Below are 13719 nucleotides of genomic sequence, written 5' to 3'. Positions count from 1 at the left end.
CAGTCGATATGACTTATAATTTTTTTGCTCCCAACAGCGAATAATTGACGATTACTCGATCGATTGCATGAGTAGATGATTTTGGCTTTCAGATTTGGATTCCTGGGCTGATTATACCTGAGATTACTCTTGAAAAGCCAAAAAAAAAAATCGATTTTTGGACCAAAAGTAAAGTAGTTTAAAAATTGATTGTATTACACTTTTCTGACGTGTTTTGACCTCAGGAATCCGAATTTGGAAGAAAAATTGATCTATCTCTAAAATTGATCGAGTTATCGCCAATTTTCAGCTTTTTGGGGTCAAAAAAAAAAAATTGATTTTTTGATCTATTTCAATGTAATTTGAGCTTAGGAATCCGAATCCGGAAGAAAAATTGATCCATCTTGAAAAATGACCGAGTTATCCCCATTTTTTTGCAATTTTTCGCGATTTTTGGCATAAATTTGAGGATATCTCGAAGGGAAAAAATCGTAGCTCGATTTGGCTTTCGGATTCGTGTTCCTGAGGTCAAAATACATAAGAAAAGTGCCATACTATCAATTTTAAAAAATAAAAATTTTTGGCCAAAATTTGAAAAAATCCAAAGGGGTACCCCTTGGAAAAATCTCAAATTTTGGCCAAAAATTTTTATTTTTTAAAATCGATCGTATGGCACTTTTCTTACGTATTTTGACCTCAGGAACACGAATCCGAAAGCCAAATCGAGCTACGATTTTTTCCCTTCGAGATATCTCAATTTTTCTGCTCTAAAAAGTGAAAATTGGCAATAATTTGATCAATTTCACAAAGTGGATCAATTCAACCAGCGGATTTGGATTCCCGTGGTCACAATACCTAAGAATACAAGATATAAAGCTACTCCAATTTTCCGCTTCGATATCGAAAAAGAATCAAAGCCCACAGCCTCTAAAAATTCTCAAAGTAACGCGTCGTTGCGAAACGTGAAACTAATAATTAATCGAAAGAAAACTCTACTCGCAGATTCCTTCTGGTTTTTATCTTTTGTTTCCAGTGAACACTATGCGAGAATAATAATTCCTGTGCAAATTGCCACTTGGCCATAAATGGATCCGAAGTATTCTATTAATAGAACGCGGATTTCAATTTTTCTTCCAACAAACGGGAGATTTCAATGCCAGTTTTGAACGAAGACAAAAGCAACTTATAACCAGCTGCTCTCAGTTGGGATGCTGTCGGTGCTCTTAGAAAAACTAGTAGCAAACTCGCGATCCTTAAAAGAGTCGCGATGACGGACCGAATATTTTCTCAAAAATGGAATTTTTCGTCTCACGAATACTCGAACGAAATCAAATTCCTACGAGATTCCGTTGTCTCGCTGGTCGGACATTTATTAATCCATTAACGAGGAGGAACTTGTTTTTTTTTTTTTTTCTTCAGATCTCTCCTCGATCGGTCGTAGGTACGATAATCGTTACGTCCGTCTCCTCAACCCCCTTCGTCTACGTGATGAAAATTTTTCAAATATCAATTATCATCCACGCATATACCGCACCCCGCATCATACCATATGTAATTCGCGTAGTTGGCAAACTTGACTGTAACTATATCCGTGAAGGAATGTTCAACAGGTGCGCCTTGTGAGTCTAACTATAGCTACCGGTGTGCTCGTTGAAAGTTAATTCAGGAACTCCGAGTGTAGAAATGGCGTTAAAATAAGTAACGTCGCCGCAAGCTCGCGCTGTCGCAGTTCTCGCTGGGGGGGTGTGCGTCGAACCGCGATCGCTGAAATTTTCAACGCGTATACGTCGACGTTGTACGTCGGAAAATTATGCGGTGCGATACGAATGCCTGGCGGAGGAAAATCTTTCGCGGCTGACACAATATTGATTCGCGCGCGTGTTTGAAAAGTCGCGGTCAAAGAACTCGCCGGTCTTCTCACCGACTGAAAAAATTAACGCAGTCCTCCCGTCCGTTGTGCGAAATGAAAAAAGAAATTCCGACGTCACCGTCGGGTGTGCGCGAAGCGTCGTTACCCCGATAGTTGCAACCTCCGTCATTCGCACGGAGAGAGGCGGGAATCGTTGAAACAATTTCGTACGACACGAGCTGCGAACGAGCAGAGGAAAGGCTGCAGGAGATGCGGAGGCTCGCGATCAGTTTCTTCACATTATCCCTCCCTACATATTTTCACTTCTTCTCGGACCCCGCGTGCGCTCGTCGACGTCAACGAGCACAGAAGACCCTCTATATTCAGGGATTTATAATCTAATAAACTCGGCTCCTCGCAGTACGACTATAAAGATGCAACACCACGTTCGACACGTGTACGTGTACGTGCGTACAGGCGATGTTTCAGTGCCTAGTTAGCTTGCGCAAACTATAACGTTATCCAACAAGGCAAGCCTCTATGCTCAAGCTCTCGACGCCGAGGTGGGGGTCGCGCTTCGTTCTGGCAGACAGCTTGGCGTCGTACGGCTTCGCGTTACAAGACGTATAATAATGAACTCACAGTCAGACGCCATCTTCTGTCTTACCGCTGCCGTTTCACACGGATTTCTATTACCTCTATTTATTTATTCATCGCGGCGATCGTCGTCGCCGGTGGTTAGAACCACCGGCTACCACCTACGCGTTTTCGTATTTTTATCGCCGTCATCCCCCTACCCCTACCCCGCTCCGGTCTCGTGTTCTTGTTTCTTCGATTTTTGCGCGCGCGATGCAACGTGCACGTGTCCGGTACGGTACGGGGGATTATCGGAGATCGCGTCTTCGTTGGTATTAGTAATTTTAAACTTTGGAATTAAAATAACTCCGAACGGAACGAGCGTCGGACGCGTATATTAAATTGAACATGAAGAATAACGCCCTTTTAATTAGCCAACCGCCGGACTTGAAATACACACATCTTGAACCGTTTGGAATTACTGTCAATTGATGTGTGTCCAGCTCGCGTATTATTAGATATTCTCATCTGCCCATGAGGAAAAACCGACGTTTCGTTCGTTGATTCAGCTTCGACGCGAACAAATTGACCGATGAAATCTCCAACGACCGAGCCCAATTAATTACCGTGGAAATTAATGCGGAAAAACGAGCTGAAAGTCGAACGATATTTTATCTCAATGCGATTCGGAATTCCAACTTATTGTGCAACCGATACGATTATGCCGCTTATTATTTATCCTTTGTGTAATTGCAAAACTCTGATACGTTTGACGATAACGTAAGCTTTCTTTCGTTGTCGTAAAACAAGCCAGATGTGGTTTCGGTCGAGCAATTACTAAGGTCAAGGCGGTATAATCGGTACTTTCAGGCATCGCCGCATCGCTGCTGCTGTAGAGCTATTCCTACCACTGCTACTGTTATAATTCTACTATTACAGCTACACCGAATCACACGTCATGATTTTCGACCCCGCCTATTTGAAACGATCATTAAACGCATAGCGCGACCACGGTGCGAGGAAATATCAATTTCGTTAACGTCCATCCGAACTTCCGCGCTGTCGAATTCTTTCGACATTTTTCAAAGATTTTTCAACCCCTCGAGTCGTGTCGCTTGCGAGGAATGCTTCGCAACATTCCAGATTCGGATGACGCGTTTTTATCAGGATATCCAAGCTGAACGAATCCCGAAACCGTTCGTCTGCAAATTCATAGCTTGTTAAAAGTCCATTTTTTCAAAATGAAAAAGCATTCCTCGTCAAATTAGACGAGGGAAAAATATGCAACAGATTTCAGTGAGCTGTCGATTCTCTTCGGTCATAAAAACCATCTCCCCTGTGGATGTTGCGTACATGTAAACGATGTATACCTGTACGTAGGTATACCTCCCATATATTGACTAGGAAGTGCGCAGTGCGCAGGTATATAATAGATGACCGTAACTATCGAAGGGAGTCGGAGACATCAGTTGGCTATCGGTGTTGGTCGAGTTATCAGTGACGGATTTTGGCCAGTTTGGAATTTTTAAATGACATTTTAAACGTTACGTCTACCGGTGAAGAATGCCACCGGTGCAGGTATGAGAAAAGTGCGGGTGGGAACGAAAGGACTTCGAAAACTATCTGGCCAACCGAAACTGAGACAAAAAGCCAACGTGTACGAGAAGTTTGGTGAGATTTGAAAAATTTCAGTCGCGATCGATGTCCCGACAATAAATCGACGTGATTATTGTTTCTTTCCTCCAGTAATCGATCGTCGTGCGACAGATCTCGATGATTCCGTTTGTCTTCGGACACACGACCGACTTTTTGAAAGATTACCAGCCATTAGAATGAATTATGAGATGCGAATAGGATGATCGGAGCGATCGAAGAAAACCGCGGGGGTTCCTCGGTAGGCTCTGGGGAGGAATTCCGTGTAACCGAGCGTACGCATCGCCGTGAAAAAGGTGAATATATGGCTGGCCGATACAGGAGTGGAAAGCAAAGTCACGACGCGGATGATGTTCCGAGAGATATTTCGAGGGAGAGGTCGGGCGAAGTCAGAACTCGTAAGACCAATTGAATCGTATTAATTAATTAGGGTTGAAGGCGTCTCGCGGGCATCTCGAAAACTGTTCGTCACATCTGCGGGCAGCCGTGTTCCCTAGGGGTAATTTTTATATCTCTACGAGAACAATTAATGGTAATGCCCTGACTTTATTACAGATTTGCTACTTTACGAATCACTACAGAAATTATACGACGTAACTTGAATATATTTCAACAATTTTCCCGGTATACCATTAAGGTATCGATGACGGACACATTAGAGCGAACACCTGTATCACGCATAACGCGAAGAACATCTAATTTTAGCATCACGAGCGTTTTTAGTGACAGATTTGTTGTTTTCGTCAACTCCCCGATTTTGTCCTCTAATCTTTCGGTTGGCCGTTTTTTTACTACGATTTCTTTTCAATCTTTCCTCGTTATGAAATCCTCTAGTTTCGGATCGCGGAGCTCTCTTCTCCGTTTCGAAGAGATTGTTCCCTTTTAACCGTGTAACCCCGGGGTCTGGTTATTTCGAGAAATAATTAAGATGCAGGGACCCCCTCGACCATTTCGGTTCGCGTCAGCCCGAACCCGTCAGCGCGTCCATCGCTTTCCTTCGAACAGCCTTAGTTCTTTTTTCGTTCTTAGAACACTTGTAACTTTCTTATATAGGCATCTATGTATATAATAGGGATATTTTCGGAGCTCCTTAGCTATCTTTTCTGCTGCCGGTGGATGCATCTCTTGCATCTTTACAGGCTTATAGCGCATTCTGTACGCGCACGAACTATATCGTGTATTTGTGTATTCTTCCGACCCCTCGTTATTTTCTTTCCGTTTTATCCTCGGATTCTCCTTCTTCCTTCCAAGATCAAGATGAAAAAGAAAATAGGAGAAAGACAACTCTAGTTAGGACGGCGCGGGGTGTGAACTGCGACCAGTCGGAATACGCGTCGCGAGTAAAACGAAGCAAACTACGGGGGAAAAAAAGGAAAGGAAAAGCAAACAACCCCTCCAACTGTACTCGGCGATAACGAAGAGACCGTAAAAGTAGAAATTGAAGGAGAAATAATGGGGAAAAATGCGGTAGTCTTGAGAGCATTGTTTGTTGATCCGCGTTAGCCCGGATGATGTATTTAGGATCGATTCTCTGCACCGTACCCGCAGCCTCGTTTTACACCCTGTAAATCCTGCAGCCTGTAATAGGCCTCGACGCACTCGGTGTCTATCGCTAACCTACGCCCGACCGGTACCTGCGGTAAAACCTTGTTGCACTTTGTGCAGCCTGTAGCTACACGCTGCGGTGGAAGTGGAAGTACGGTAGAAAATAACCTCCTCAGCTCGTGTAGCTGTATAATATAACGTCGGCGATCTCAAACGGGCTAACTTCTCGTTGAGTCACTGTAACTACTCGCCAGCTCTCCAACTCCCTTCTGTGTGTTCTAGACCAAAGTCTCTCTCGCCACAGGTGGTTTGACTTGACAGGCCATGCTCCGAAGAGTTCAACGCGACCCAGACGTACATCATTTTCTGAACAGGCTTTCAAATTTTTCCATTCCCCATCCCGACAACTGCGTAATCGCAACCTTTTTCTTCTTCTATCCCACATTTTTTCCCACCCATTCGCACGATGTTGAATGAATTTTTTTCGTTCGATCAATTATCGTCCAACGATTAACGCATCTTGGGACTGCCGCGCGAACAAGATGGGATCATCGCGTGTCGTAATAATTACGCTAATTTCGATTAATTTCCATTTCAGGGAAAAGGTGATAAAATTGAAAGTATAACGACGCGATGCTGTGATTAATTGATACAGCGCGGGTCGTCTTGTGCTCGCTTGAAGTTTGCCATAGTTTTGGAGAAAGTGAAGCTGACGATTAAGATTTACTTCGGTATGTACGGACGTCAATTGCGATACCCGGAGTCCCGTGGTCCCCGTAGGACGTTCGTTACCCCTTTTGAAGAAATCAACGTACGCCGGGTGTGGCGAGAATTTCAATTTCTTTATTTCAATCGAACAAATTTTCAATTTCAAGAAATGTAGCTGGGAATGGCGATAGTTTTTTTTCTTTCTCTAGCTCGATTTCTTTTTCTCCTTCTTTTTCTTCTTCTTCTTCTTCTTCTTCTTCTGGAGCAGCGGTACGACCGCGCGCGTGACACAGTTTGACGGGAGCAGGGATCTCGGTGGTTTTATGGTGGTGATGTTAGTTGGGGCCCATGGGAGTGTCACCTAACACCATCGGTTCTATTTTTACCGAGAAAACCCCTGCTCCTTTCCAACCTAACTCTGTAGATACACATAATATAAGTATATGTATTACAGAGATATACATATGGCGGCGTGCAACCAATATGTACATACACGGTGTGTTACGAGGTATGATTTTTCTTCTGAAATTTATGTACGCGCGTACAGATTAACTGCAGATAACGGTGAGCTTCCAACTTCTCTCGTTCCCAGATCTCAAGTTATCAGAATTTTTTCAACGTAGATATATTTTATTTTCTCCAATACGGTGCTTCTAATTTTTTTCCTCCACCGGTTCATGTGATTTATAGAATATTCGTATCGTAGATGGTTTTTTTTTCACGATAGGTAAATATCATATTACACATTTTATTCGGGATACCTCTACCGGAATTGTCGATTTCTGGCAATCGGTTATCGGTCGATTACACAGACTCGTTTCTTACGCTCAAAAAAATGAAAGTTTTTCGTCGGTTAATTTTCAGAAGGTGTCCGCGATCGCGCGTTTGAATTTAAAAGCGCCTTTTCACGCTTCATTGTTGGGTTGAAATTTTTGGCGCGAATGCGTAGCGCGTGTTTTAAAATCATTCGTATTCGTACCACGTACCACGAAGGCGTGTACGAATAACTCCCGCCAAACTAGGCGCGTTTCGACTAAAATAAAGGTTGATTTCTCATCGACTTACGGTATTTTGGCGTAGAGTAGTCAAGTATCTCTTCTAAATCTGGTTCACTGCTGTTGTGCGTCGAATAAAATTCGCGAACAAGATCCACTCGATCGATGTTCTCTTTTTACTTTACGTTCACAGAATTGCAAATTAAAAAAATCAAGGAATATCCGTCCGTTTTCTCGTTTTCGAATCGGCGACGGGGCAAAAAGGGAAACAAGTTTCGCGTATCACTTCACCGACACTTTTTTGGACGCTTCGATATGTGGGCGTGTAATTCGTCGATTATCGAACCGTGATTTTTGGTATAAAAAATTTTCAACGAATGACAAATCGGAGATGGTTTTCAAACGACTTGTATATCGGTTGAAATATCTTATTTTTAACCAATGTTGTATTATATGTTACGTAGTTTACGAGTGACAATTAAACAACGATTAATCGGATGCTGGATGGAGATGTGCGTCTTGTGGAAGTGTAGCTAACATTGCCGCGCTGGGTGCCGCCGCTTGGAATATGGCTCAGTCGTCAGCCAATCGGAGAAGGCGACCCCCACTATACCTCCGCGGTTGGTTTATTATTGTTGACGATTGTTATTTTATTTTTTCCCTTATTTTTTTCTTCCTTTTTTGAATCTGCAGTAATTAATAGGCGAGACTCCGTTCCACGAGTCGGGGGGATAACTGCTGTATTACATATTTCACCATCGGATCGGTTCTAATTATTTTTAAGAACTCACAATTTTACCATGTGCAGGATATTCGACGAGGAATCTCGGCGGAAACGTTTCCATCTTCCTCCCCTGTCGCGTTGATTTCACAAAATTTTTAGGACCGAGATCTCATTGGGGAACCAATGAAGGTAAATATTGTCTAAAGTACAAAGGTGCAAACCTGCTCTCTTCTTGCGTCATATCAGACCTGTTGCGGGTAACGCGTTATTAACTCTCGGCAGCAAAAAAAATTAAAGACAGAGAAGTTGATAAAAATAAAAAATTGATTGCAAAAACTACTATTACAAGCAAATTAATTCTAAAATTGCCTAGGCGAGTTTCTATAGGCGAAAAAAAAAAAAGAAATAAATAAATACCCGTAACCCTTCATTTTACCCCCGCTCCAGATATTTTTCGACCCCTGATATCCCTCTCATATTTTATTCGAGGCTGTTCCGATTTTCTCTGCATGACGCAAATCCGTCAATCGGATCGTCATGTTTCAGTTACCTGTTGGCATGTAGTTTTTGCGCACGCTTGTAACGTCCGTTGCCCGCACACCTGTGTTGTATTATACCGATTGTGAGAGAAAGTTCAAATTCTCAGGGTTTACGTGATAAATGCGTTCAGATTGAACTCGCCGCTTTGACGTCGGACGATGAAAAAATTCTCGATCACCCAGATTTTCGGAGCGCGAATTCCGAAAGAACTATCGACGCGGAAGGTGCGGTAGATTCGTTAGAAAATTCCGCGTGGCTCGGAGTCCGAAGAAGATTTCGCATACCTCGGTTTCGAAATTCTAAGACAACTACGTCAAGGTTCAAATTAGCAGTTATGTACCTTGTAATAATAGACCTGTAACTCACTCGAAGTGTTTTCCTTGGAATTAGTGAAACTTGAAAGTGCCTCCGCAGAGTAAACTGTACAGATAAGGAGGTTTCGTTGTGCGTAGGAATCCGAGAATTATCGGGAAAAATTTGCCGAAATTTTAATTGCCATTCGTTGCACAATTGGTTACGATTTCGCCGGGTCATCGCTGTTTTTATAATTCGCGTCGCTTCTACTAAAAAATCATTATTATTTATATAAATAAATATATAGAGTCATAGATCTCAATTGGCCGGTTCGTCGAACGCGGAGGGGAAAACTTCAGCGTGTAGGATGAAAAGTTTTCCTAAAAACTAACCGGAAACTGTTCTCTCCTCTTGTACGTTGTCTTTGAAAATCGCAGGAACACTGAGATATTCCGCTGATCGTGACGTAGGTTATCCATACAACACATCTAATACTCGATATTCGTGCGCAACAAAAAAAGACACGATTTCGCAGCGAGATGTATTTCGTGGCATGATTTTCCAATAATTGTAACGCTGTTCCAATTAATCCGCATGATCGGAACGGGCGTGAGGCTGCTATCGGAGCATCGATCGTCCGTACCAGTCTATCTTTGGGGGGAATTATGTCGCTATTTCTATGAAAAGCTAACCGCGTCTCTCCCACATACTCGCTTCACTCCCACTTGCTCCATATATTTTTTTACTCTACGTACTTAGACACAACCACTCGCGCGTCATCTTAATATTCGCGCTTGGCAAAAACTGGACCAGCGTATGCGATGATTCCGAGACGTTGGGCGAAAGATCAGGCTTGGGGAAAGAATAAAAAAGATATGAAGGAAAAAACTGAGGGGGAAAAGCTTGATACGCGATGCGACCATATACATTCTGCACGTAGAACGAAAATATTTGTTCCTTAATAAATTCGAGAGAAGTGCGTATGACGTAATTCTTCCTGGTTTTCTTCAAATTATGTTCCATCGCCCCCGAGCCTACGGGACATTCTGCACTATCGCGCGATAGTTTGAGGTACGGTCACCGTCTCCCGTCTCTGCGAGGTTCCCGAAATTCATCTTATTCCCGTGCGTCACCCTAATACGCTTCGGTGCAGAAACGGAATTGTGTAGAAGTAGTCGATGCGGTTCATCCGTTGCGCGTTGACTGAGAAGGATGTCGAGCGCGAAGGTCCTAGAAAGGAGGTCCTGACGAGGATGGGATTTCATCGACTGGTTCCTTCGCCGTCACCTATACCTACGAGCATCGAGCTATGCGGTCGGGATACGAAACGCAGCGGGTAGAAACGATGGAGTCACGCGACCCGCAGGTCTCGGGGTTTCTTTTTTTTTTTTCGTCCCTCCATTTTTCGTCCCTTTTTTCGTTCCGTTGCCCGGGATTGATAGTCTCGAAACCCTGGAAAACACTCAGGATTCGATCGATTCTTCCTTAAGTAGACTCCCCGCGTATAATACCGTGCACCCTGACTAATCGAATATTTATCTAGCACGCGGATTCTTTTCTACCTGTTGCGAATTTTTCACCCCCACATTTTCTTCTCGTTCAACAGGCTGATATTCTTGCATCACGTTTTTTTGGACGATTAAATTTAGGAAAATACGTGAGCATTATTTCATTGGTTTCCTCTGTCATTGAACCGGTGTAATTGGAACAGCTCCACGCGTAATTTCGTTTCATTGATAAAAAGCTCCGTTGGTCTCGCAAAGAATATTTGGGATCGAGTTTCGTAATCTATACCTGTATTGCAATCGATGGCGTGAAATGAAAAATCTTATCTCGCCTCCGATACGACGAAACGATGTTAGCATCGGTGTGATATAGGTGCAATACCTTGTTAGTCATTGAATGGATTTTAGATGGTGAACAATTTTCATGAAATCAAAATCTTATCAATTCCACGGCGCCCCGGTGTCGCCTGTTGCGTCACCAAAAAAACCCGGTGGAATAGAAAGCTCGCGGAGAAAGAAAATCGTAGATGCGATTCGATGGGAATCGGACGCTTTCGATCGTTCGAGCATCGGGAACAATTCGATGACGTATGCATCCAGTGATGGTTGATGATGTAACGGCCTATTACATTTTCTGAGGACAGCTCTTGGCAAGTGAGAATCATTGTAAGCGGAACTATTATTGTACTATACCATTATATACCATTCGATAATTAACTAATTGATCGCAATTGTCAAGCGACGTCACGGAAGTAAGCGGGTATTATTCGATACCGATCGCGTTTTGCCAAGAATTGTGGAAAGCTGTTGTTAGTTATGTTGTTTTTTTTTTTTTCCAGCCGAAGTTAACCTTGTGAGTCTCCATAGATGAAACTCAGCTCTATCTTATGAATGCCTAACTACTTAATTAGGATGTTTTGCCACAGTGGGAAATACTCGGAAAGTCATGTCCGCAGAGCGTCAAAGGTTCTAGAATTTTCTGAACATGCTTGGAATTCAGTCGATCCGTGAAAATTGGTAAAAATTGATTAGGAAAATAATTAAAACCGGGACTTTGCTCACTTCCAAAAATACGCGGTGTCTCTGATTTATCTTTTTTACACAATTAGGTGTACAAGTTATTTTTTGCTCATAGTCGACGCACACAACGGAACCAGTTTCCAGACATGCCGATCGAAATAGCGGTTGGGCCTAAAAATAGTGAATTAATTTATCCGGGAGACCTGTTATTTGCCAAATCACTCGTTTCACTGACAAATACATATTATGCGTGTGGTGTAATCGAATGTTGGCGGATCGCGTGACTTTCGGTAAACCTCCCAAACTTCATACACCTGAGCTTTTTGAAACACACTTCGCTCCTACAACTCGGTGACTTTCGTCTCGCGCTTTTATTCTATATGCGAAATTAAAATTTGTGCAATTTTGCAAGTCAGCGACACCAAAAGCTGAAGACCAGTCGATCGGACGATGAATTAATCGTTGAGAAAAAAATTCCAACTTTTCTAAACACTTGAATTTCGGCAGTATACCGAGAAATGTGTTTCTGCAGGAAAGTCAGAGACAGTTTGCACACTTCTTTCTGTGTTTTTTCCCAAAAAAATTCGCCGAATTTAGGCAAGTATCGCAATATTTGAACTCGGGTTTCGAGGTTGGCTCTCGTAGGAACTTGTTTTTTTGAAAAAACCTCAACGAATAAAAAATCAGTCTTCCATTTCACGCGAGTCGTTCGCTCGGTCGTCTCGCGTACGTGTGGTAAAAATTAAAATTGTGTTACATCAACATCGGGTTATGGAACAGATGAATGGAAAAGCACTTTGTAAATCACGTGACTGACGTCAGTACACATCGATGCTTTCATACTTGCACATGCACAGTTATGCACGCGCACATGCATTAGATATTCCGCGCTGACTCATCAGCGGTGCACAAATCTCACGTGCGAGCGAATCGTTCAAATCTCCAGTTATTTACACGTTTGTCTACGTACGTACGTTATATACTCAATTGTATTTCGCGTACAAATCTAATCCCATAAATCCGTGAAGGAATTTCACATCAGTCGAACGGATGCGGCTGCATATAATATCATATGATTTTCAATGAAGGGAAGAACATAAAAGGAATTACGAGTATGTCCGGATGACTCCACGTCGGGATCGCCGCGCCGGCAGATGTTATAAATATCTACGGGAGTCTTTCGGTTTACCAGATTAACGATCTTTTTGTTTTTTTTTTATTATTTTTCCCCCCCCCTCGCCTTTGGAGTACGTCAGTGGTAGCGATTTTTAAGTGGCGCTTCGCCCGAATGGATGTATAATTATTATTCGTGCGATACGTGAATCAGTTTTGTGTTCGCAGACGAAAGTGGAAACTGCTTGTATCCATACATTCAAATGAGAGATTTCGACCACGGAGGTGATGAAGTTGAAATTTTACACACCTGATTTCATCGGTGTGCGTCACGAGCGGGTGTGTTCGGCCTGCCGGCGTGACGTTAACGGTGTCAACGTACGTGAATCAGAACATTTTTTATTATTTTCTTATCATCGAAAGTATGTCAGATCCGTTCGATAAGAAAAATTTCCAAAAATGGACAGGTTAGTAATTGAGGCCCGAATGCCGTAGAACATTATTACCTAATACTCTATATTTTCAATGATTCACCTGACAACGAGTTAAGAATGACCGACGTACTCGACGACCAACGATTTTATCATCGTCATCTCGTCATTCATAAACGAGTTGTAAAAAATCGCACTCCGTGATATCGTAGAAGTAATCGAGTCGTAACTAGGGAACCAGGGAACGAAAGCTTTTTGACAATGAAAACGATTGACATATGTCTCTGAATCGGCTGTTGATTCGCAATCTTCACAGTGGGAGTTTCCTTCAGCCTTGACAATTATGAATTTCTCGGTGACGCGCTCGATCTTTTTCCATCGGCAAATATTGATTGTAATTTGAAACAATTATACCGTAGCTGGTATAACGTTATAGCGGGAATCGTGATGAGGGAATAGGAAATTTCCCGATCGATCGACCCGAAGTGAATGCATGAATATTATTCTACCTTATGATCGGGAGATATGCGGCTAATTAATTTACCGAGAGACGATTATTGTTGTTGATCCAAAACGATGAGTTTTTTTAACCAGAACCACAATTTCGCCTCGTCCAATTCATCCTTCCGCATCGAATCGCTTCGATGCAAAGCGATTTCGATTACTTTTTTTCATCACCTATCCATTAACGACCTTGGCTCTGTATACCGACGCGGGCCTATTTTCATTCGGCATTAAACGCTAATTGACACTAGCCAGAAACTGTCCCACGTACGGAGTGATACAA

The 13719-nt window shown here is 42.7% G+C and overlaps 2 protein-coding genes across 15 annotated transcripts in view; one reads left to right on the top strand and one right to left on the bottom strand.

The window, feature by feature from the left end:
- Positions 1-13719, top strand: part of LOC105687520 (peroxisomal leader peptide-processing protease) — a 53790-nt gene that overhangs the window by 15831 nt on the left and 24240 nt on the right. For 4 of the 11 annotated variants that reach the window (XM_048653716.1, XM_048653715.1, XM_048653714.1 and 1 more), the window contains one exon: positions 12730-12879. The exons of 5 other annotated variants lie outside the window; for them this stretch is intronic. In XM_048653716.1, coding sequence (XP_048509673.1) covers positions 12790-12879 — 90 coding nt within the window. In that variant the 5' untranslated portion in view covers positions 12730-12789. Of the gene's footprint in view, positions 1-7791; positions 7926-8113; positions 8219-12729; positions 12880-13719 lie in introns of those variants that run through there. 2 more of the 11 variants (XM_048653718.1, XM_048653723.1) reach the window with 2 other exon arrangements.
- Positions 1-13719, bottom strand: part of LOC105687521 (ion transport peptide-like) — a 37406-nt gene that overhangs the window by 13449 nt on the left and 10238 nt on the right. Inside the window, exon 1 of one of the 4 annotated variants that reach the window (XM_048653730.1) lies at positions 7376-7925. The exons of 2 other annotated variants lie outside the window; for them this stretch is intronic. The gene's annotated coding sequence lies outside the window, so the exon portion shown is untranslated. Of the gene's footprint in view, positions 1-7375; positions 7926-13719 lie in introns of those variants that run through there. One more of the 4 variants, XM_048653728.1, reaches the window with a different exon arrangement.

This window comes from Athalia rosae, chromosome 4, assembly GCF_917208135.1.
Source record: "Athalia rosae chromosome 4, iyAthRosa1.1, whole genome shotgun sequence".
Lineage (NCBI taxonomy): Eukaryota > Metazoa > Arthropoda > Insecta > Hymenoptera > Athaliidae > Athalia > Athalia rosae.
This window is presented reverse-complemented; position numbering and strand designations above follow the sequence as displayed.